The sequence below is a fragment of the Lissotriton helveticus genome, chromosome 4_1 (assembly GCF_964261635.1).
Source record: "Lissotriton helveticus chromosome 4_1, aLisHel1.1, whole genome shotgun sequence".
Lineage (NCBI taxonomy): Eukaryota > Metazoa > Chordata > Amphibia > Caudata > Salamandridae > Lissotriton > Lissotriton helveticus.
Genome location: NC_136063.1, coordinates 1,538,771,035 through 1,538,796,230, shown reverse-complemented (window position 1 = coordinate 1,538,796,230; position 25,196 = coordinate 1,538,771,035). Strand labels below are relative to the sequence as shown.

Sequence of the window (25,196 nt, the reverse complement as noted above, 5' to 3'; positions counted from 1 at the left end):
TAAGGCGGAGATGCATTACCCTAATGAAAAGTGCCCCCAAGGATAGAAAAATAAATTGGTAATAAACTGCCATTTTATTTCTTCAAAACCTCGTCCCGAGCCGAGCGTCAGAACAGGGGGCGGTGCTCTCTGCTGCTGCCAGTCATGCAGCAGCAGAAAACAGTAATGGGCAGGACACTTAGGTTTAAAAAGTGCATATCTTCTTGGCTCACTGCAGGGGCGTAACACAGGCCCACGCATCCCCCGCAGTGCTAGGGGCCCTCAAGCTCAAGGGGGCCCCCTCAGCACTGCACTTTGGCCTGAAAGCTCCTAATAGAGTCTGGAGGGGGGCCTCCACGTACCTGGCAGGGGGCCCCCTCAATTATCGTTACGCCACTGGCTGACTGTGTTGCGATGGCCAACCAGACATGCGCAGTTTAAACCTCTCTAACCCAGCTGTCTAAGGCAGCTGGGTTAGAGACAGCATAGGGCTCTAGTGCCTTCGGGAGCGGCGAGAGAGTCCTCTCCCTCCAATCCTGGTGCTGCTTTCATGCTGCATGAAAGCAGCACCAGGAGTCGTTACTGCAGCTTTCTGGTCCAGTGTTGAGGCCTGCCTGCTTGGAGAACAGAATATCCGAGCGAGGAGGACGTTGCACCAGGATGAATGTACGTGTAATTCTTTTTTTTAAACATTTATTTATGTTAAATGTGTTCCTCCCGCCTTACCACCCTCCTTACATGCCAGCCGCCACTGAATATACATTCATAAAATAAAAACACAAATAGGATTTGCCTTCAGTAACTACTGAAAGGTTGCTTGTTTTTATGGTACATATGATCGCAGGCTCAACTCTGCACACACAACGGCACTGTAGCAAAAAACGTTCACAAAATGCATTCCTATCCTTTCATCATTTTCTCTGCTATCTGCCCGACTCTCAAAGCATTCTAATGTATACTAATGTAGTTATAAATAAGTCGTCATTCTAATCTTTTCACACATTCGTACTCAACAGGCTTCTTCTAAAGTCAGAAACATTTCCTGAGAAAAATAATTTCATATGTATTTGACCATAACACAGCGACACTTTGCGAAGAGGTGTATGATTTGCTGAACTACTGAATGCATTTTAACTTAATGGCGTTCTGGTCATTTTTCGGCTTGAGGGAAGGTTCATGTTGAAACCTGCACTTTTTTTTCAAATGTAACTTAAAACATTCATATTTTTATTCCTTCGCGCTTCACTGACAGCGGAATCCTGACAGGCCATCATTTTCGATATGCTCAATATCTCTAGAAGAATGACTGGCTTAAGGGTAGACGCTTGTCAGGAATGATGGATAGAAAATAAAAAAGATTCTCGCTCTTCAGGGTGAAACTTTGACCTCGGAGAGGAAGGTGTGTCTCCTGGGAGAAAAGTATAAATTGCTGAAGAGCTTGGCTACGGTGCTTTCAGTCCCGACTGCCAACTGCCACCCCACTCTTGCCTCGCAAAGCTTAACGTTTTGTTTGCAAGTTTAAGCTGCAGCTGCTGCCATGTCAGTTTCCAGCCAAAGCTTTGCGGCTAGCTCTCAGAAGTCCTTCTCCTTTGGAGCTGGGGGTGGAGCAGCTGGAGGTTATGGGGGCGGCGCTGGGCTGGGCCTTGCCTCTAGCATGTCAGGCCTATCCTTAGGTGGAGGGGGTGGAGGGTATTCTCTGGGGTCTGCAGGTGGGTTTGGCGGTGGTGGCTTTGGTGGTGGGTTCGGAGGAGGCCTTGGAGGTGGGTTTGGTGGGGGTGCTGGGTTTGGTGGAGGGGCTGGATTCGGTGGAGGGGCTGGATTTGGAGCTGGGGGGAGTCCTGCATTTGCAATGGGTCGAGCCCTGATGTCAACTGGCCTGAGCCAGGGCTCTGCTCAGGGTTTTGGTGGGAGCTTTGCACCGCGTGTGGCCAGTTTGCCATCGAGTGCAGCTCTAAAGCAGACCCTGTCAGGGCTGAATGACCGCTTCCAGAGCTATGTGGAGAAGGTCAAGCAACTGCAAATGGAGAACAAGACCTTGCAGGCCCAGCTGGACAGCTTGACAGGAGGCGCCCCAGTCTCTGGCGGAGGTGACCCCTCCGCCCCGGTCAACTACGAGGCCCAGCTCAATGACCTGAGGACCAACGTGGAGAACATCACCCTAGAGAACATCAGGCATGAAATTGAGCTGGACAACATCAGGGGAGCTGCAGAAGAACTCAAGGCTAAGTATGAAACTTTAAATATATCCTTCTTAAGTACAATCTCTCATGCTTTATTGATCAATTTGTGGGTGACTAGAAATCACGTCATATTTATATTTAAAGCTATAGTTTATATATTCTTGTACACAAACATGCAGAAGTCCTTGCGCAAGCGCAGGGGCGCACACATACAATTTCATGCATTTGGGGCCTAGCAAACAAGGACAGTGTCGAAGAAAAAGGATAAAATCCATTGGACTGAGCAGTAATCAGACAACATCCTCGAGGTGATCTAAAAGCCATCTCCCCCTCAGTTGAAAGTTTCATAAAAGAGTCAAGGCACCGGGAGAAGGTGTGGGAATGAGGGTTCTCACCGAGGGCCTGACACATTTTTCCATCAATGTCTTCAAAAACAAAGTCAGAATATTAATATCTCAAAGCAGAGGGGCTGTGTGGTGTGTAGTTGATCATGCGGCATGCCATCTTATTTTTTTTTACTTCTCAGTACTTTGTACAGCATAATTTTTAAATAAATCATATCTTGAGATATGCTATTTCCAAAGAGTCAGTTTAGCGAAAAACAAACGGCAAAATCGGTCTGTGTTGATGATCGGTTTTGAGAGTTGTATGTCTTTGACTGATGGAGTCATCTTTAAAGTGACGCAAAGCCCCAGATTGTGACTTCTGAAATTTCACTTAGAAACACTGAAGTGAAAAAACAGACTCTCCTAAGTGAACATTTGATCTCTCAGAGTTTAGGTTCTCTTCATGCAGGCAATAGAGTGATTAGTGTGTATTTAATTGTGAAGTTCTCTATTCTGCATAGTTCACGGTGAACTAAGGTTTTGGACAGTAAGGCTTGATCATTTTGAAAATATACCTTAAATGATATATCTTTTTATGTGTTGTAGGCTGCTCCCATTGTAACCTTGAAACCTATTGAAAAGTTAGTTTTTCCATCTAAGGGCCAGATTCATCAAACCAAAATCCGCTCGCAAAGGGCCAGATTCTGAGAAGCTGGCCCTTTGCGAGCGGTATTTTTGCATTTGGGATGCATCATCCCAAATGCAAAAGGGATGCATCATCCCAAATGCAAAAATCGCAATTTTAGAAATCTCTAAATTGCGATTATTTGCATTTAAGGAATCTCAATTTGAGATTCCTTAAATGCAATGCATGAAAGTTTCTAAAATAGCGAATTCGCTAATAGGGCACGCAAATTACCATGAAGTACAACTTCGTGGTAATTTGCTAAAACTTTGAAAAATGCACTAAAGTGCATTTTTCAAAGTTCCATGTTGCGCACACACATGCCCTAAGGGCATGTGTGTGTGCAACATATGTGCACATATCAATTTCAGGGGTGCAACAGGGTGTCCTTTGGACACCCTGGCACCCTTGAAATTGCTTCCTTATTTGCGATTCGCTAATTGCTAATCGCAAATAAGGAATGACTCCCCATTCATTCCTATGGGCCTTTAGGCCCATAGGAATGAATGGGAAAGCCGGGCCAGATGCATCAAGCATCCATTTTGTGATTCCTTATTAGCGAAAAATAAGGAATCGCTAATAAGGAATAGCAAAATGGAATGCATCAAGCAATCACTACAAAAATAGAGAATCCTTAGAATTCCTTAATTGCGACTCGCAAATTGCGAGTCGCAATTAATGAATATTTCCCCATTCATTCCTATGGGCCCAGAGGCCCATAGGAATGAATGGGAAGACAATCTCAATTTGCGAATCGCAATTAGTGATTCGCAAATTGAGATTGCGAGTTCAAGGGTGCAGGGGTGTCCAAAGGACACCCTGTTGCACCCCTGATTTTGATCTGTGCACATATGTTGCACACACACATGCCCTCAGGGCATGTGTGTGCGCAACATGAAACTTTAAAATATGCACAGAAGTGCATTTTTCTAAGTTTTTGCAAATTACCACGAAGTTGTACTTCGTGGTAATTTGCGTGCCCTATTAGCGAATTCGCTATTTTTGAAACTTTCATGCATTGCATTTAAGGAATCTCAATTTGAGATTCCTTAAATGCAAACAATCGCTATTTAGCGAATTCTCTATTAGCGATTTTTGCATTTGGGATGATGCATCCCAAATGCAAAAATACCGGTCGCAAAGGGGCAGATTCTGAGAATCTGCCCCTTTGCGACCGGTTTTGAGCTTGATGCATCTGGCCCGCCATTCCTTATTTGCGATTCGCAATTAGCGAATCGCAAATAAGGAATCAGTAGAAATCGCAAAAAATATTGCGATTTCTACATGCATCCCGTTTTGCGAGTCTTTAATAGCGAATCCTTAAAATTCGCTATTAAGGACTCGCAAAACGTGACTTTCATGAATCTGGGGGTAAGTCCTTTAATTTTTTAAGCGATTGACATTACGCAGAGTTTTGACGTGATAACTCCGGAGTAGTCCAGACAGATGCATTTTCTTTCCACATCCTTACTGCTGCACGTGTTCGTGTGTTATGTTGCATTTTCCCCATGCAGACACTGCTGCTGTGGGGTCCATTCAGTTTGTTTGTATTCCTGCATTCTTTGTAGGATGTTACTTGTTACCCTGAATGTACATTTGGTGGAGACTAGAGTGTATATACCTTTCAACAAGGGCCCATTTACTGATCTGAATTCATTGGAGTGAGTGTGCATTCGTTTGGACTCAGTTCCATGTAGTGCTCTAAGAAGACCAGTACTGTAAGGTACTGAATACCTGTACGTCTTCATTGGTGCAAGTACTTTTGATTTCCGAGAGCGAGAGAATCACTGGCAGACAAACAGATAGATAGATGAAAGGCAGAAAGAAAGAGTGAAGATAGCACGAAGGAGGAGAGAGAAAGACATTAATCGAGAGACATTAGTAGGGAGAGAAAGAAGAGAGAAACAGATGAGAGAGATCGAAAGTAAGAAGGAGAGATCAAGAGAGACACATATGAGGATATCAATCAGCTATTGCAGATCACAGTGACGAGCTCACTGGCCTGGTCCAAATTACAAAATGACAAAACTAAAATATTCGGAAATACTGATGACATGTCATAAACCATCATCAAATTGTTTTCCTGAAATGGCAAGGCACAGTCGTAAATTTGCCAAAAGGCTTTAATTCTAATCTATCAAAATGTAGACATCATCATTTAGAGCAATGAAACAATTCACGAACGCAGAGAGGATCAGGTCCTACCTCCATGGCTCGTCCAATGAAATGAGCGCTTTAAAATGGACAACCAATAAGAAATCCAGGAGCACAGGGGCAAAGTGCCAACTAAAAGTACCATTTTGCCTGAGACTCACTTGAGTTTGCTAGAGAGAGGAAGGGAAATCCATAGTGAGGAGACTCCTGCAAAATGAAGGAAACGTGGCACCTACAAGAGCAGCTAGTAATGTATGGCGCCCGCGTGATTAGTTGGACACCAGTACCACAGGATGGGTGGTCTCAGCAGTAAGTGCTGTATTTTTTATACAATAAAATGTAGTCCATATACCAGAAACCTTTAGAAACTTACATGGTAATACATCCTACTGGGGACTTGAATATGGGTGTGAATCTGGGCTTTTAGTCACTTTCTTGATGCTGCTGCTAGATTGAAATAGTCACAGGGGATCTTCTCCGGGGTCATTGTTTTCGAGTTTGTCTTTTACATTCATATTCTGAAAGCCATGGACCTCGTTCTTGATCTGAAGCGTGTTAGGCTCTTCCTAGGTTCCACAAGAAACAGAGGAGCAGCTTTTTCTAACCTCCCCTCAAACAGTTTCCAGTTCTGCACACTCCTTGTTTGCAGTGACGTAATTTATTTCGGACCTCTGGAGCACAACCATAATTGTAATTGAAATCCCATGTATATAGCGCTTACTACCCCTGACTAGGCGTTGAAGTGCTTTTCCGGCGAGTAGCACAGTACTCCGGAACCCATAAAGGATTAGTGGTGAAATAGGATAGGGAGATATTACATTAATTTCAGTGGCGGACATGTGAGTTTGATATTTGGATTGAAAAATGATAGTGGAGGTCAACAGGGTCACAGTTTCTTAGCACATCTACATGAAGCACATAGGTTTAAATAGTTTGACAACACTGCATCCATCTTTGATCGGCCCATGCTCCAGTGTTCGGGTGCACACCTTTCTAATGTGGATGTGGTGCACTAGTGTCCGTGTGACGAATTCTACTGTGGGAAGGTCCTCTCCCCAAACTTGAGAGCACAACATTATCAATCTCCTCTCTCTACTAGGTCCCCTGTTCCCTGCTGCTCATGCCCTGATATTCAGTATACTGGGAGCAATCCTCTGCAGTTCGCCCAGGTGGATGTTTACTATGTTGTTTGGGTGATTTCCACACAGTTAGACTTCTAAAACAAAGTTATAGCCGTAGTCCATAACCTTAGGAATTTATATAAAAAGGTCATAATGTTCGACTTTTCTATTCATCACTATGACATTTTGAGGTGGGAAGGGCTACTCTGGTGTCCATGAAACCTACTGTGTTCGGTTACCATTCAATCCATCACTTACTCTAAATAATGTACATTTTCCTAAATGTTGGAATCTTGTAAGGGCCTGGAGTGCAGTCTTCTCTTGTATTTCTCATTCTCTCTTTGACACTTACTAAATGTGTTTTTCCTCCAGGTATGACTTTGAGTTGGGTGTGAAGTTTCAACTGGAGACTGACATTTCTGCCATGAAAAGGGTAAGTCTGTTTCATTTACCACTGAGATGATTCAAAGCACTGGGTAGAGACCAGCAAGGACCCTCTACTTCCTTTGTATCTTGTTGTCTAAAGAGGCGAGGGGACCCCTCCTTTTGTGCTATGAGATGACCCATCCCTAGGTGTCTGGGTGCTCTGTTAATTCCAAAATGATGACCTTATTTCTGAGTTAATTTGCTTTTCAAGGTGACTGGAGGTCAGAGGCTAATGTGGGAACTAATCATTACAGGGAATTCTTTATTGCATTCTCTGAAATGGCCACTATCAACACATCTGTTCATGTTACAGGATATCGAAATTGCATCCGAAATTCGCACTGACCTGGAGCAAAGATACACCACGGCCCTTGACGAATTAGACTACGTGAAGAAGACACAGGAAGAGGTAATTGACACCTCCAAACATTGTGCTTGGCGAAATAAAAATACTGACATGAGACTTGGTTTTAATAAAATAGTCGCCTACTTTACTTGCAGAGTGGGGACAGGTTTCAGTTCAAAGTGCCACAAATTAATAGATATTGAATAATTTGTTGGCAGACAATTAGGTAAGCGATGCAATGATATCTAGAGCAATTATTGGATAGAAAGATAGATTTATAGATAAATAATTTTTTTACTGTTGCTAAATAGAACAATTGTCAGACTGCCAGAGAGTGTAAAAGAGGATGGATGGATGGATGCCGCTGTACCCGCATAGACAGACAGCTCCACACCTCAATTCTTAAATAATAGATTGAATCACCTAGCAGTTGAACCACAGATAGATGTATGGTTTCTAAGCATGCATAGATTGAATCTAAACTTGAGTCAATGTTGAATTTAATGTTGAATGCACTCAACACCCCTTGGCATCAGTATGTCATTTATTTATCGGGGAATGTTTCATGACATTGACTTCCTGCATGACGCACACTTTTTAGGTGGAATCATTACTCAGAATAGATAGGAAGATCAGGCTCGCCACTGGTAAGATGGCTACAAGGATTGGCTTTCATGTGAAAAAATATTGTGGCAAGTATGACCGGGGACCTAGTGTGCCTTTGAGGGTCCAAGAAAATATTTTTTTACAGCTGAAAAACTACTGCAAGGTTTCTTCTTCGAAAGTTCTATATCATGCCATGTTTTCACATGAGAAATATAGGACATGAGTGAATTCTTTTGGTATTTTTCCTTTCAAAGTAAACATTCCTGACTGGTTTTCTTCTCTTAGGAGGTCAGCACTCTTCAGACGCAACTGGGTACCACAGCTGGTAAATCCGTCTCTCTCATCGAAGTCGATGCTGTCAGGTCCTTCGACATCGTGAAATCCTTGAAAGATATGAGAGCCACATATGAAAAGTCTGTCCAGCAACACAAAGAAGATGCACAAAGATTCTTTGAAGCAAAGGTAAGCTGGTGGAAGATCTACATAATGTCCACCCTCTTTCACCATGAAGTGTCAGGCGTAGCAGTGCAGTTAGTCGTACGAAGTACTAAAGAGGAGATGCAAAGGCGATCCAGGAGGCGAGGAGAACATTGGTGAAGGCTCTCTGTTTCTCCAAAATATTTTACTAGATAAGTTTGTGCAAATTTGTTCTAGTTTTTGAACTACATTGCTGGTGATGAATTTTGTTCTGCCAGATTTTGATAAAAGGCACAGTTTGTACAGGTACCAGGCTTAGAAAGGGAATAGGTATTCCTATGTTACGCTGAGAAGCATAAGTAAATCGGGGAGATGCTGCATAGAAAAGCTAGATATTTGAGAGTGTGACTAAAATATATGCGGCGAAAGAGTCAAAATATCCAGGGATCATAATTATAATTGTAGACTGAGGAAGAGATCAACATAGGGCCACAAAAGAACAAACAAAAACACAATAATAATAAAAAAATCATATTCAGAAAACGAAATGGAGAAGTGATCTAAGGTTAAAAAACCTGTTAGCATGAGCACAGCTGTTTAGTATAACCCTTGTCCACCCACGGGATCCAGAGAGGTGGACCACTACAGTGACCTGTGTGGGTATCAGGGTAAAAAGCAGGCAGACCTAACCACACAGAGGTGTATAATCAGTCCTGTACTGAGGCACTGCCTCAGGCAGGCCTCATCTTCGCCGCAACGCCATCAAGCTCCCGCCATGGCCGCAGGCCTGCTAGCCCTTTATCACAGGCGCAGCAGGGCTGTAGTTGGAGTGTGACATCACATCATGTTGACATCTCTCTTCTGCCAGGCGACCCTTCAGGCCTGCCTGGCAGAACACGTACCAGGCAGAGACGCCGGGGATCTAGGGAATACCCAAGATGCCCCCCTTGTATTCATGCCACTACTCCAAGAAGCTTTTGACATTATTAAGATAATGCTCCCATGTCCTAATGCTAGACAAATCATGTTTAGTGAATAGGATTTTATATGGTGTCTACAGAATTGTCTAGCATTAGGACATTGGGTTCTTTCATAAATGGCAGTTCAATTTTTTTTAATGCATTGAGATATGTTTTTATTACCAGGCATGCAAAATAAAAGGCTATAATAATCAGGTAAGTTTACCAATGAATGTACTTCACAACTGACCTCTTTCACATACTACGCAAGACAGAGCAGCTTTTCTATGCCTCAGAATCCCACCAGCTACACCACATAATTTGAATTTACACCACCATGATTTCAGTATCCCTGAGCTAAGTAGAACCCAAGTGAAATGTGTCCCATGAGTAGATCATTTTCAAATGCCCCCTTTTTGGAAAAAAAACTGCTGCGATCTGTGCACTTTTCACTGCCTTAATTCCCCCTAAAAGAAATACATATCCACCTACCTCTACTCCTTGCCACTTTCATGGACAAATGCTTGAACAAAGGCAGAGCTTCATATGTAGTAGTGGTGAGAGAGGCATTGCATTCATGTTCATGATTGTATAGAACCATGTGTGCATTTGAGCATCTGAGCCATGGAAAATGTTGTTGATGCATCCTTCACAGGTGTAGCAATTGAAAATTTTTATCACATGGGAAAACTTTCCCAAGCATCGAATAACTTTGGTGCCTATTCACAATGGCGTTTTGGATCACGTACAACTTACTTCCGCAGCGCTCTTTTACACACTCTTAATGCCTTTATGAATTCGGCCCTATAGTTTAAAAATGTGAATATAATTGGGATATTTCCAGACTACCTGTGCAAATAGAAAGGACTAGGGGCACATGCATCAACGAAAATACCGATTGCAAACAGGCAGATTCGCTGAATCTGCCCCTTTGCGACCCGTATTTTTGCATTTGGGATGCATCAACGCAAATGCAAAATTGCAATTTAAGTAATCGCAAAAATTTTGATTACTTAAATTGCAAATGCATTTAGGGAATCGCAAATTGCCATTCCCGCAATGCATGATGCAATTTCAAATTGCGAATTCGCAATTAGGGATCGGAATTTACCATCAATTTGAACTTGATGTTAATTTGCAAAAACTTTGAAAAATGCACTAAAGTGCATTTTTCAAAATTCCATGTTACACACACACACATGCCCTTGGAGCATGTGTGTGCGCGACATCTGCACACATTCATATTTCAGGGGTGCAACTGGGTGTCCTTTTGGCACCCTTGCACCCTTGAAATTGCATGTGCAATGTGCGAGTACTAATTTGGTACTTGCAAATTACGCATCAATTCCCATTCATTCCTAAGGGCCTCTTGGCCCATAGGAATTAATAGGTTGCTATTCCTTGATTGCGATTCGGAAATTGCGAGTCCCAATTAAGGAATATGTAGGAATTACAATTTTTTTTGCAATTCCTACATGCATAGGGATTTGCGAGTCCTAAATAGCGATTTCTTAAAATTCGATATTTAGGATTCGCGTATCCTGACTTTGATGCATGTGGCCCTATGCCTTCATTGTGTTTTTACCAATACGGAGATGGACAATTTGGGTCCAACTCACAAACGCATATAGGAGTACATGAAAGAGTAACACAGGAGTACGTTTTTAAGTACTCCAAAAAGCATTTGCAACTAGACCTCACATCTAAAATATTTAGAAAGACCTCCTCAATGTTTTCTTTTTTCTCAGATTCGCCGAATTTGGGACTACTTTCAATGTCTTTATATCTCTGTACAATTATCCTGGTTTATGTTTCTTACTGCGATTGATAGCACAGGTGCAAGTTCCTGCAGCCAAGGTGAAATGCTCCTGGTTCAGGGAAATGAGGCAACCCCTGCAGACACACCGAAAAACAGCAACCTAATGTTACCTTGCCCTGGAATAAATCCTCTACCTTGTTATTTCTAAAGGCTCTTCCCAGGCCAATTGAAGGAAAGCTAAACCACAGTTAATGCGCCCATGGGGACATGGGTTCCTGCCCCATGCTTTGCAGCTCCTGTGAAATTGTTTTAACCATGTCAACAGAGAATTCTTCTACCCTAATATCATTTAAATATTATTATTGTCTTGTGAGGGGAAAATCAAACCAACACTATCCATTCTCTTCTTTTTAGATGTCAGAGATTCAAAGCGAGTCTTCGAAGAACACAGAGGTAATATCAGAGGTCAAAGGTGAAATATCAGTATCAAAGAAAGAGATCCAGTCTCTAAACATGGAGCTACAGACACTAATTTCAGTGGTAAGTAATAGACTCTTTAGGCCATCTGTAATGCCTTGCATTTGTGTGTTGTGCATTGGAGCCTTGTCTGGCTACTACAAGGTAAATGAATTACTGACTATGGCAAAAATGGAGAGGTTTTATTATTTAGAATGAACATCTAAAGCCAGATTTTCAGGATACCCACAAAAGATACATTTTCATAGCATCTAAATTTGCATACTGTGTCAATGTGGCTCATTTACATTGTAAGCTGCTATCTTGAAAGTTTAGCATGGCTGTTGACCCCTATGGGCCAAGTGGATAGATAGTGGATACCGTATTTTTACACTGTGTTATTTGATCATCTGTGCTCTGAGCACCTCCGTTGTTAAAGTTTGATTCGGCTTCCAGTGTCTGCCCTCTGTCCTATTTCTTCATCCCTTATTTTCTTTCTTTATTCCAACATCTTGATGTGCACTTTTTATCTCTCTTCTTCTCCTTATTCCCATTCCTATTGTTTTCTATTCTTCCTATGTTTCCTTCTTTTTCTTACTGTTGTTGTTTTCCCTATTTGTTTCCTTATTTCGATATCTCTTCTGATCTTTGTATGCACTACTTTCTGTTTCACAGAACTTCGCATTAGAAAACAGACTGGCAGAGGCGTCAGCTAGTGTCAGTGTAGGGGCAGCAGAGTCCCAGGCCCAGATAGCCAGCTATGAAGCCGCCATCGAATCGGGCAAAATGGAACTTCACAAAGTCATCATGAACTACCAGGAGCTGCTTGACATCAAACAAGCCTTGGACGTGGAGATCGCCACATATAGGAAGCTTTTAGAAGGAGAAGACTTGAAGTAAGTAGCCCACCTTTTCTTATCTACCCGCCATACAGTGATCTCCCCCAAAGTGCAAAGTGTTAAAAATGTGAACAGCAGGCTACTGTCAGTCTGTAAAGTGTGTGGCTGCCATGTTGTGTAGTCTCTATGGCCATTGGCTCTAGATAATCCCTCTGTCCTTTAGAAACAACAAGGTCACAGAAGGTCTAGAATCCTTTTACTACGTAAACCTTTGGTTATAAGGAGTTTAGGGTCCATCAACAAAGAATGTATGCTGTTGGTTGGTATCCGGCTTCGGCCATTTAGTCCTCGTTTGATGATATTGACCATTTCTACAAAGCTGCCATCTGATTTGTCTCTTGGCGTATTCATAAAAGGTGTTCCTATCTAATGGCGTTCATACTCATCCTTCTTGTATGGTAGGACAGTCGATTGGCCCATCCACCATTTTTAACAATTACATGCACATTATAAAGAGGTCTTTCCAACTCAATGACTACAACTTTTTCTAAGTGACCCTTGGTTCAATAGTGAGGTAAGCTGGCTGTGCGCAACACATACTATGTGGGGGTTGGGATCTGAAGATACATGCTTTCTCCATCTTCTTTTCTAGAGCAAATGGAAGGAAGCATGTTCCTTTTCTTAACTGGGGACTATTGAGAACAGTTACTTGTCTGTAATGATTTTTTACCCCACCCTCCTGATAAGAGACCATTAAGTAGATACGTAAAATCCAATCACGTATAGATAACATTATTTTGTAGGTAGATCAATAATGATTCATGTTGGCTAAAATTCAGACCTTTTTGACTTTAGATGTAGATTTTTTTATGACAGACACACTTGTCTGAAAATAAGTCCTAAACTTTTCTTTTTGTTCAGCCCTCCACGCACGAGTTCACCCCTGCCCTCCCTCTCACCCCATTGCACAACCTACTCTGTACCGATTCAACCTGACCTGTCGTGGTTGAGGTACCGTTCATTTTTTTAATACGCTTGGCCTCCCTGTCTTGCATGAAGTCATAAACGATCTGTTCATTCATACGCCTGTGACACCAAATTTCTACTTATAAAAAGTCAGCTCTGCTTATATGACTGAGACCAGTTTCAAAGTATTTTGCTAGTAAATTACGATTTTAAGCCTGCTCTGCATAGACTAACTGCACACCATGCACAAAAGTCATCAGGAGAAAATATATACTTATTTGTGTCACTTGTGTCCAAGCGAAGATTGAAATGTAATGTGTGCATGGTCACTGTGATATGTCAAAGAAACTCAGCAAGTATGTCTTGCATTCTCTTTTGCAGATTTCCTGAACTAGAGGCACTTTCAGGCGGCTGCTACACGTACACCTGTAAGTTAAAAAAATGTTTTTAAAAGTCTGTACATACAGTAAGGCAATACCTATTATATTGTTGAATAAATCAGCCTGCTCGATGCAAGAAAGTTATTACCAATTGCCAGTGCAAGAAAGTTGTTACCAATTGCCAGTGCTTAGTTTGTAAAAGAATGAATGGCGGTGGCCAAAGCTCCACTTAGAAGCCTTTGGCCGGTGCTATTAAATGTTGGCGAGCTGAAATCCAAGTTTCTGCACTCTTCAATCCACCTAATGCCTCTTTAATAAACTACCAGACACTTCCTGCCTGTTTATCTCACTCTTGCAGGTTCCTGCTTTCATCCTTTGCAACGGTTTCTCTGTCTTTCTCTCCATTTTTCCCCTATTTGTGTCTCTCTTGCTCTTTGTCGGATGAGGAAAATAAGATCTGGTCCCAAAAAATTAGTGCTGGTACACCTAACCGCAACCACCAGATCAAATTAAGCACACTGATTACTAATTAATTAGGAGCTAAGGAGACCATGTCAAACAGATGTAAACCCATGTTGGTGGAAAGTGGAAGAAACTAGAACATTCCTTCTGTAAAAGGTCTGCAGACTGCACTTCCTGTCTTCCGCTAAAGTTACTTCTGTGATTCAGTGGTTGAAGGCAGTTTACAAAATAGAAGACAGACTAAGTAAAACACATTCTTACATAAAGGGTCAAAAATATGATGAATGCACAACATTGGTGAAATCCAGTACAGGTTAAAACATTATCAGTAAAAGGTAGCAGTTTCATTATTTAAAGTGCTGCCCTTAAGCCTACCTGGGGCACAACAGACAGTCACAATAAACGATGAAAATTACCCAAATCAAATAATATTTCAAGTATAAGGATGAAGGTTTGCAGTTGGACACCACTGGGAATATTTAGATTTCCGATGTAAATCATCAAACTTTCGATTGCAGAGAAATAACAGTACATGTGGGCCATGCTTAGTTAAATGATATATAACATCTTTCCTTAGATACTTCCACAATTGATGTAAGAGGTCAATGTTTACATATTAATCATTCCAATATCATGGGTATCAATGTACAAACCTTCCTAGGTACTTAAATCTTCAGTTAACAGAATAATATATTTAAATTAATAAGGCAACACATCAATCTTTAGTTGACATATAGATGTGCATTGGAACATGTGCAGTTGCCTTGAACAAAAGCCTTCAAGTGTATATGTAGAGACGTTTTCTTGACCATTATTAGAAATTTAGCTCATGAAGAAGTTAAAACATCATGTGTTATATAATTCAGCATTCCACTTAAAAAGAGTGAGGGTAATTGAGGTATCAGTCTTAATGGGTGATGGTGGATTATTCAGCTTTTTTGGTGCGATAACTCTAGCCCCAGTTAATTTACTGATATACTCTGTTGTTTTCAATTATTTAGAGTTTGGCTGATGGGCACTCCATCACAAACTTGATTGATATCCCATCCTCCTTATTACAAGGACAATATACCCCAATGCACTTGTAATAAGGTGGACAGAATGTCTGTCACATTTGTGACAAATATCTGTATACCAAACTTTAAATCAAGCCGTAAATTGGATATTTAGACTGTATTCATGAGTAACATAGATGTTTCCTGCTTAATTAATCAACTATAAGTTAGGTCAGGGGTCTCCAACCTTTTCTGTACTGAGAGCTACTTCTGATCGGTGAAAGTTGTCATGAGCTACTGAAGGCCAAATAACTTGTGCATTGTTACCAAACACCTCCTTTCCCAGCTTCATCGACTCTAAACTAATGTACATGGAGCCCGACACAATGGTTTAAGCAAAATACTGTGGCTAAGGGTACTATGATAGGGCTGCTGTTTGCATCAATGAGTTCATGGCCTGGTGGGCTGTATGAACATGTGTGGGAATGATTGGGATACATGTATATGAGTGACTGAGAGCCTGTGTCATATGTTCTTGTGGCATAGGACATACCTTTTGTCATATGGACCGTTACATGTATAACACAAACATCCAACCATTTTCGTTTTAAATGGGAGAAATTTAAAGTGCAGAAAAATGTTCTTCAAAATTGTTCATAATCAGGAACTTTTTTCCTGCACTTGATGGAACATTTTTCTACACTTAAAATGTTTTCCATTTATAAAAAATGGTTGTATTTTTCAGTTATACATATGGCAGCATGTCTAGCTGCGAGTGGGAGCAAGATGCCCATAGTGTGTAAATGAGACACTTTGAAATGGGAAAAAATTCAGCTAATTAACTAGCTTTACGTTTATATGGATTGCATAAAATGCATCATTTTAATTTTCTCCAATATCAAAATGTCTTTACAAACAGCAGGAATATTACTCCTAGTGGCCTGTAGACATAGTGTCATATTTATAACAGGAAAATACAGTCATTTGTTTAAATATGAGGAATTTAAAGTAAAGAAACATGCTTCGCAAAACTTTAGGAATAATTTGGCTTAATTTAAAGTAGAGAAGAACATTAAGACAATGTTTCATAGAATTTCTTTTCTTCACTTTGCATTTCTTCCATTTAAAAGAACATGACAGAAGTTTCAGTATAATTATGGGACTTTGGCCCAGATGTAGGTGGCCTATTACCGGTCGGTAACATCCGATTTCGGCCGTTACCGACCGGTATTTGTGATTTGGCATGTAGGGGGCATTTTATTTACAGAATCGGTATATTTACCGATTCGGTAAATTTACAGAATCGGTAAAATACCGAATCGGTAAATTTACCGATTCTGTAAATCAAGATGTAGGTGGCACTGTAATCAGTGCCACAGGCCCTTACCGAATCGTTATTTACCATGGAATACTATTCCATGGTAAATAACGAATTCTAGTGTACATGCACATCTGTGCATGTACACCTGTGCCATGTGGCACACAGACATGCCCTAAGGGCATGTCTGTGTGTCACATGGCACACAAGCCTGAAACAGGGGTGCAACAGGGTGTCAAAGTGACACCCTGTCCCCCTTGTAAATTCGGTAATTTTACCGATTCTGTAATTACAGAATCGGTATTTGCTATTGAATCCTATGGGCTTCAAGGCCCATAGGAATCAATGGCAAATACAGAATCTGTAATTACAGAATCGGTAATTACCGAATCTTACAGATTCGGTATTTTTACCGAATTTTTTACCTACATAGCAATTACCGAATAGTGAATACCGAATCGGTAAAATTCGGTATTTACCATTTGGTAAATTGCTATTACCTACATCTGGGCCTTTGTCCACCAGACACTGGGAGAAAGATGCCTGCTGTTTGTAAATGTGACACTTTGAAAAGGAAGAACATTAAAATGAAGGGTTAACCTAATCATTAAGTTAGCTCTTCATTTTAATTGTCTTTCATTTAAAAGCATTCAGAAATATCATTTTGTTCTCATGCTCCAATATTGAGTTAAGAGCTACTTTGAAACATCTCAGTGCTTCATTTCTGAACCTCTGTGACTCACATGAATCTGAGTGAGCACACACTCAGCGACCTGCATCCTGATAATAATGTCAAATAAACATAGCCTTTTCTTAACTTTTAAAAGGAAAATGCAACACTTATTCATTGCAGTTCTTTCTAAAATTGAACTCAAAGCTGGAAGCTACTCTGAAGGTACTGCATGTTACTGCTTGCTATTGACTAGTTGGAGACACCTTCTCCCCATAGGACAGCTATACTATTGGGTTCTAAACAAATTTGTCAAACATATAGTAGATCAAACCTTCTAAGGGAAGGAGACCTGATTTCTGCAAGGTGGAAGACCTTGATTTCTGAATCATCAAACCAGAGAGGACATTTCCTTGAGAATGTTCTGATGGGCAGATCTATGCCAACTATAATTTTGGTTCTTTTTCAATGTCATTCCAATGTCTAAAAATGTCACCCTTTGGCATTTGACTGTAACTAATGTATCAGACCCCAATTTACCTTTTACCATGTTTTCATTTCAGCTGAACGAGGATTTGAGAAGAAAAGTGACAGTAGTTCAGGTAATGACCGAATATCTCAGTCCGTTTTAATGTTCCAACTGTAGGTCTCCAAAAAAGAGTTGACTGCTAAACTAGTAAAAAGACAGATTACTATAATCTCAAACTCTATGGTGGTCTGATAAATGTGCAAATCTTATCTACTATTCATTGGAATACTTACAATTTTATAGAATTTCTTTTTTTTTAAAACTTGTTTTTATTTCGGGACATGTGTATTGTATTGTATCGTAATTGCATTTATATAGCGCTTACTACTCCTGATGAGGCGTTGAAGCGCTGTTTTGGCGATTAGCACGCTACTCCAGGACCCATAGAGGACTAGTGTTGAATTAGTATAGTGAAACATGCAAGTAAATTTTAAGTGGTGTATAGGTTAGTCAGTTATTTGGATTTGGAATGATAGCAGAAGGATAGAGAAGGAAAAGGGTTTGTATTTATATAGCGCTTGTTAACCCTGATGGGGTGTTGACGCACGCTATTCAGGAAGCCCATAAAGGATTAGTGGTGAATTAATATGGTGAAATATGAAGTAATTTCAGTGTTCGATATTAGTCAGTTATTTGGCGTGAGACGGATAGCGGAGGGATAGAAGGGGGAGAAAGGTTTGCATTCATATAGCACTTGTTACCCTTGATGGGTGTTGAATTGCTTTTCTGGCGAGTAGCACGCCACTCCGGAACCCATAAAGGATTAGTGTTGAAAATTAGTATTGTAAAATATGAAGTAATTTGAGTAGTGGATATGTTATTCAGTTATTTGGGTAGAGAAGGGTAGGTGTCGGGATAGAAGAGGGAAAGAGATTTGTATTTATATAGCGTTTGCTACCCCTGATGGGGTTTTGAAGCAAAAGTAGCACGCTACTCTGGCACCCATCAGGATTAGTATTGAATTAGTATGGAGAAACATGAAAGTAATTTTAGTGGTGGAATATCCCTGTTGCTTGGGGGGGATACCGGAGGGCTGCTTTCACTGGCTGGTGAACACAAAATGGTGGCTGGGGGTGCACTCTTTTAACATACAGTTCTTAGCACAGAGCAAAGGAGACATTTGCAGGTAAAACTGAATTGTCACCAGGAATGAGAGGGATAAACTACAGAGTTTGGACTGCAAATACATCAGTTCAACACGTTAAATGGAAGCAATCATGGGCAGGAAAAAACATAAGTTTAAAACACAAAACAGGTGATAAAATATGCAATCACAGGCAGGTTAAAACTACAATTTTAAACTCTAACAACCACAGGCAAAAACAGTAATCACAGAAAGGGGAAATCGTTTTTTTAACAACTTTTGTTTTGGGGAAGAGACAGCACTAGTCTTTCTCCTTATCACTTCCTCGACTCTGCTCACTGCAATCTGGGGCACAGGTAGGCTGCAACTCACAAGATGGAGTAGAATGATTTGGGGTGCACCCAGCAAAGCCTTAATGGGCCTGGGCTGGTGTGAGGGGAGGACTCGGAGTTGCCTGGTAGCTGAATAGACAATTCCCAGGCATGGGTCTGCTGGCCTGGGGTACTGCTTCTCCTGTTCGGAATTTCCCAGGAGACAGACAGGCTCAATCCACACTTTGGACTTCTGCAGGTAAAGGCCTCACTAACTTGAAATCTAACAATACTGTTCAAATAAAACTTTACTCCCTCTCCTGGCCAAAAACCGAAGTGCACGGTCCCTAGTAAACAGTTTAAACAGCTCACAGAAGCACCCTCTGATGTAGAATATCCCTGTTGCTGGGGGGGTTGAGGCAGGGGGGCTGGTGTAACAGTGTATATGTAACAGCACATACACTACAATCAGCGGAAGGAACACATGGTGCATATTGGGAGACAAATCAAGTTGTCGGGCAAAACCCCCGCCACAGAATGCAACGGAAAAACACAATAGATGCTGCACATCCCGATCAGGCAACAATGATATACAAAATCAAGTAAACCATAACTGTTAAGAACTAGGCAGCAATTGACATAGCAGTGCATTATACACATACACAGATAACAAAGATTGACGTATTTCTTCCTGTATGTCCATCCCTGTCCATTATACAGGGGTAGTTATTCGAAATGCACTAAGCACCCTCAAATGTGTTTATTTGCCAGCATTTATAAACATTTTGCAGATTATTTCCACGGCATAAAAAATATATATGCATCTAATACTGAAAAGAGATGAAAGGGGGGTTATTTTCCTGGAGGACAACATAGTAAAACAAAAATACAAATGCACATTTGCAAGAGGCATACTGAAGTAATTTACCTCAATGTGAGCATTTCCAAGGCATACGTATTGTGAGTAGGCATACACATGGAACTTTTATTCAGCTAACATAGTTTTCGATGCACACTCCAGAGGATTTGTTTTGCGATTTCCTTAATAACTATCCAAAACATAGGTGGCAGTCTAAAATGGGTGTTATTTAGATAGGGTTTGGTATGTAGAACAAAAAGGGTTCATGTTTTAGAGACACCGGGTTGTGGGTGTGGGTATCACACAGCAAAGGTGAGCGCAGTTGGAGTTTATGATTCCAGTGTACAAACTGGAAAGCTCTATATTTGCCCTTTATAAATTCATATTTGTGAAATCACACTATTCCTCAACAACATTTTTTTTTTTGCTTAGCTGATATAGATGACAAGTAAAAGAGCACCACCACCGTCCTGTGCTGGAGATTTCCTACGTGACGCCGATGGATGACTGACTGCCTGGAGTTTGCCTGCCATCTTACGTTCCTTTTTATTCACTGTTCCATCATGACTTTTTTCTACTAAATATTTGCCTGCCCTATGGAGGAACCCTCTCCTCCTGCATTAATAAAAGACTACCATGCATTTGTACCAGTGGCGTTCCATGTTTTGGTCTCTTTGAAGTTCACTCTTGTCCTGTATCTTCACAGAAAAGTAGGTGTTTATATAGTCTTCTTCACACCTTGCCTATCATACCAGCACAGCTAGTTCCTCTGATCCAGTTTCTCCAACCTTCTGTCAGTTCCACCTTCCTGGTCTCTGTCAATAAGTCCTGAAAGGGCTTTCAATCCCGGAGGAAGAACTCTAGATACCACCAGAATTCCTACTTAAAATTGTAATCCTCTTTATTTATACCAAAATCTGACATTGAGGAATAACTGTGTCCTATAATTGTACGCCAAAGGCATTTCAAGTCAAATCTCTTATCTCCCTTCTCCTAAAGTTAGACGAATGTCAATGCCAGTCCTGGAACATCAAATAGACATTATACGTTCCAAAAAATAAAACCATTGCTTCTCAAAGGCGTTAATTCCGGCTTTAGTAGAAATAACATCTTGTTAGTGTGCACTTGTGCAATCCCTTCAAAAAGCTGTAAATTACACGTGACATGTATATGACAGATATATCGGCCTTTCAACAATCTTAAGAAGATAACATCATTAAAATGGTATGCCATTTTTGCAAGCAATTGTTTTGCATTGAAAGTGACTCTGAAGTAACATACAATGGAGTGATATCCACATGGATGTCAAAACGTTAGCATCAGTGTATTACTATGTGTTAGCCTCCAGGTACGCATCCGATTCCGAGATGTAGTTTATCTTTGTCAGACAAGACATCAGTGAGATGATAATAAATCCTGTGACGAGCATGGATTATGAAGAAAGTGAGCTTCTTCGTTTAGAAAAGGTTAAAACTCCTCCCAATTAAATAGACCTATGGCTTCACAGGACCACATCAAACGCTATTTAGGGGACATGCAGTAAGAGGGTGGTGACTGCATGGATGTCAATTCACCGAAATGCCACGGGTAACGGAAATTACATCACATGCCCTTTCAACCTCCACTTTCACTTACACACACACACACAAATTTACACATAAACACACTCTCACCCACAAGCACACACACAACACACATTTAAAAGCATTTTTAACTTACCTCAGCTGTCACGGGAGGCCATATTCCACCTTATTGTACTACATTTGTATTACACTATTAGTGAATAATTTGTTAATTCTTTATTATTGCAATAAAAAAAAACACAGAAATAAAAAGCGTGGCGACCCAACTGCCCCTGTGTTCCTGGCACTGAATTTGCCACCTCTGAGACCAGGAGACACAAGGGCAGTGCTAGGGGTAGCAGAGGGCAAGCCAGGGGGCGCAGCTGCGACCCCTGGCAACCCCTAAATGACGTCGATGAGTGGCTGATGGATGGCAGGCCAGGCAGGTGTGAATGGTGAAGGGCGAGCCTCTGACCCACATACAGGTTCTATTATACAGTGTTGGGAACGTGTGCTCATGGTTCTTGTCTGCACATTGTACCAGAGACGTATAGGTTCCTACGGATCCTGCCCTTCCTGAGGCTCCAGGCTATTTCTTCCCAGAGGGATGTGTCTTGGGATGCTATACATTTACATAGTCTGAGGGGAACACCTCCCCATGAGCTAGGCACAGGCAAGCCCCACTGTTAGATACAGCTGTCATCTTGTGGCCATGAGTCAGTGCCAGAGCCATATTTCTGCCAACCATAAATGAAGCCCCACATCGCCAAAAAAGTGATTGGAGTAGAGTCTAGGTATAAAAGTCACTCCTCTTCCCACACAGCCTTAGAGTGTCATATGTGGCGCTGTCACCTGTCTTTAGATATGCTATCCTAACACATGTATAAAAACATGAACAGTTTTTCCTGGGATGAGAACCTCATCAGCCTCACTTTCCTTTGGATACTGTACTCATTTTGCCTGTGGTGGCTTTTTTATTCTTCTCGGCCTGGAACTTTTCCACTCTATGTTTCCTTAAAATGTCTTTCCCTAAAAGAATGCCGTAACAGCATTGGCAGTGACACCTTGTCACAAATTGACATCATTTCCTTTAGCATGAATCTGTTCAGTCGCGCAGTCACCTAGTTACAATACCAGATGCTTCCTGTGCTGTTAGTGCATGTGCCCTGCTTTGGTGCAAACAAACCAGTTCCAGTGAGTGCTGACTACACAGTATATTGTTCTTGTCTGTGCTACAGTTACCTTGGTTTCCAATAAGAAATCCAGGGCAGGTGGTTGCATGTTACAAAGAGGAAGACTAAGGTACGAAAACAGTGAGTGATAAAGGGATAAAGCAGGGATAGAAAAGCTTTCAAGTGTAAAATAATTAGAAAGCGTACGTTTGTGGAAGAAAGAGGTATGAGGTCGAATCAAATCTAAGTGGCCTTGGTGTTTGGCAACTTCGACATTCGAAAATTTGGGCTCATACACTTATTTTTTACAAGCACAAAAGGAACCTAAACAAGGCGAAGGGCGCTTTGGGGTATTCTTACAATAAGATTCAAAGTAGCATTTTAACAGAACAAAAAAGTCATGGTGAGTTGAGCACCTCACCATGACTCTCTACTCCATTGCTCTATTGCTGACCGGACCTCCTCCCTACTCTAAGAACAACTGAGACCTCCGGTTTTATACCGCTGGCTCTAGCCAAAGAGACCACAGCATTGTGTGTATATATATATATATATATCTATATATATATATATATCAAGAATTCTCCTTTCCAAAAAAAGGAGACAGAGGCCGGAGGGGAGTTCTGATGGAACAGCTGACTTTATTGAGGAGAATGCCAGCAGCGGCGAATGCATTTCGGTCGTTAGACCTTCTTCAGCGCCCAGTTCTGTGTCCTTTTCGAATCAGCCTCCTCCTGCGTGAAATACTTAACAGCACATTTGCTCCTCCCCCTAAAGCTGTAGGCTCACCTGTGCAGCTCCATATTCAGTCCACGGAACTGCATGTCCCAGCATGCACAGTCTCGGCAATGACCAGGTCGGTGGCGTGGGGGTGGACTTTCAGGAAAATAGATCCGTGCGTGTTGCAGGTGAGTTGAAAGGGACTGTTCACATCGCCCCCAACACTGTAGTCGTTCCTCTTTGTCCCCTCACTCCTGCCATGGCCATTCCCCTGATGCAAAAAATACGAGTCAGCTGCCAAATGCGAGGCGTTTTTGCTTTAGGAGATAAAATACCCCCTTCCTCGAATTCCTGCACCACGTTCCTGGCGGTCTCCGACCCTTGTTGATCCCTCAACCTGAAAAACGCTGGAACAGCGGGTCGCCAGTTATAGGGTCGAGTCTCTTTGTTTGGCAGGGGCCCTCCGTACTGCACCTCTGGCTGGCGCAAAAAATAACAAGAATTCTCCTTTCCAAAAAAAGGAGACAGAGGCCGGAGGGGAGTTCTGATGGAACAGCTGACTTTATTGAGGAGAATGCCAGCAGCGGCGAATGCATTTCGGTCGTTAGACCTTCTTCAGCGCCCAGTTCTGTGTCCTTTTCGAATCAGCCTCCTCCTGCGTGAAATACTTAACAGCACATTTGCTCCTCCCCCTAAAGCTGTAGGCTCACCTGTGCAGCTCCATATTCAGTCCACGGAACTGCATGTCCCAGCATGCACAGTCTCGGCAATGACCAGGTCGGTGGCGTGGGGGTGGACTTTCAGGAAAATAGATCCGTGCGTGTTGCAGGTGAGTTGAAAGGGACTGTTCACATCGCCCCCAACACTGTAGTCGTTCCTCTTTGTCCCCTCACTCCTGCCATGGCCATTCCCCTGATGCAAAAAATACGAGTCAGCTGCCAAATGCGAGGCGTTTTTGCTTTAGGAGATAAAATACCCCCTTCCTCGAATTCCTGCACCACGTTCCTGGCGGTCTCCGACCCTTGTTGATCCCTCAACCTGAAAAACGCTGGAACAGCGGGTCGCCAGTTATAGGGTCGAGTCTCTTTGTTTGGCAGGGGCCCTCCGTACTGCACCTCTGGCTGGCGCAAAAAATAACAAGAATTCTCCTTTCCAAAAAAAGGAGACAGAGGCCGGAGGGGAGTTCTGATGAAACAGCTGACTTTATTGAGGAGAATGCCAGCAGCGGCGAATGCATTTCGGTCGTTAGACCTTCTTCAGCGCCCAGTTCTGTGTCCTTTTCGAATCAGCCTCCTCCTACGTGAAATACTTAACAGCACATTTGCTCCTCCCCCTAAAGCTGTAGGCTCACCTGTGCAGCTCCATATTCAGTCCACGGAACTGCATGTCCCAGCATGCACAGTCTCGGCAATGACCAGGTCGGTGGCGTGGGGGTGGACTTTCAGGAAAATAGATCCGTGCGTGTTGCAGGTGAGTTGAAAGGGACTGTTCACATCGCCCCCAACACTGTAGTCGTTCCTCTTTGTCCCCTCACTCCTGCCATGGCCATTCCCCTGATGCAAAAAATACGAGTCAGCTGCCAAATGCGAGGCGTTTTTGCTTTAGGAGATAAAATACCCCCTTCCTCGAATTCCTGCACCACGTTCCTGGCGGTCTCCGACCCTTGTTGATCCCTCAACCTGAAAAACGCTGGAACAGCGGGTCGCCAGTTATAGGGTCGAGTCTCTTTGTTTGGCAGGGGCCCTCCGTACTGCACCTCTGGCTGGCGCAAAAAATAACAAGAATTCTCCTTTCCAAAAAAAGGAGACAGAGGCCGGAGGGGAGTTCTGATGGAACAGCTGACTTTATTGAGGAGAATGCCAGCAGCGGCGAATGCATTTCGGTCGTTAGACCTTCTTCAGCGCCCAGTTCTGTG

General features: G+C 42.1%; 1 protein-coding gene across 1 annotated transcript; it reads left to right on the top strand.

The window, feature by feature from the left end:
- Nucleotides 1-1,497: 1,497 nt before the first annotated feature.
- On the top strand, nucleotides 1,498-20,474 carry LOC144829228 (thread biopolymer filament subunit gamma-like). Its single transcript, XM_078688160.1, has 9 exons — nucleotides 1,498-2,205; nucleotides 6,818-6,878; nucleotides 7,185-7,280; nucleotides 8,109-8,285; nucleotides 11,373-11,498; nucleotides 12,090-12,310; nucleotides 13,601-13,647; nucleotides 17,608-17,646; nucleotides 20,260-20,474. Exons 1-9 carry the CDS (start codon nucleotides 1,517-1,519, stop codon nucleotides 20,277-20,279), a joined length of 1,476 nt encoding a protein of 491 aa, XP_078544286.1. The 5' UTR covers nucleotides 1,498-1,516; the 3' UTR covers nucleotides 20,280-20,474.
- The last annotated feature ends 4,722 nt before the right edge of the window (nucleotides 20,475-25,196 follow it).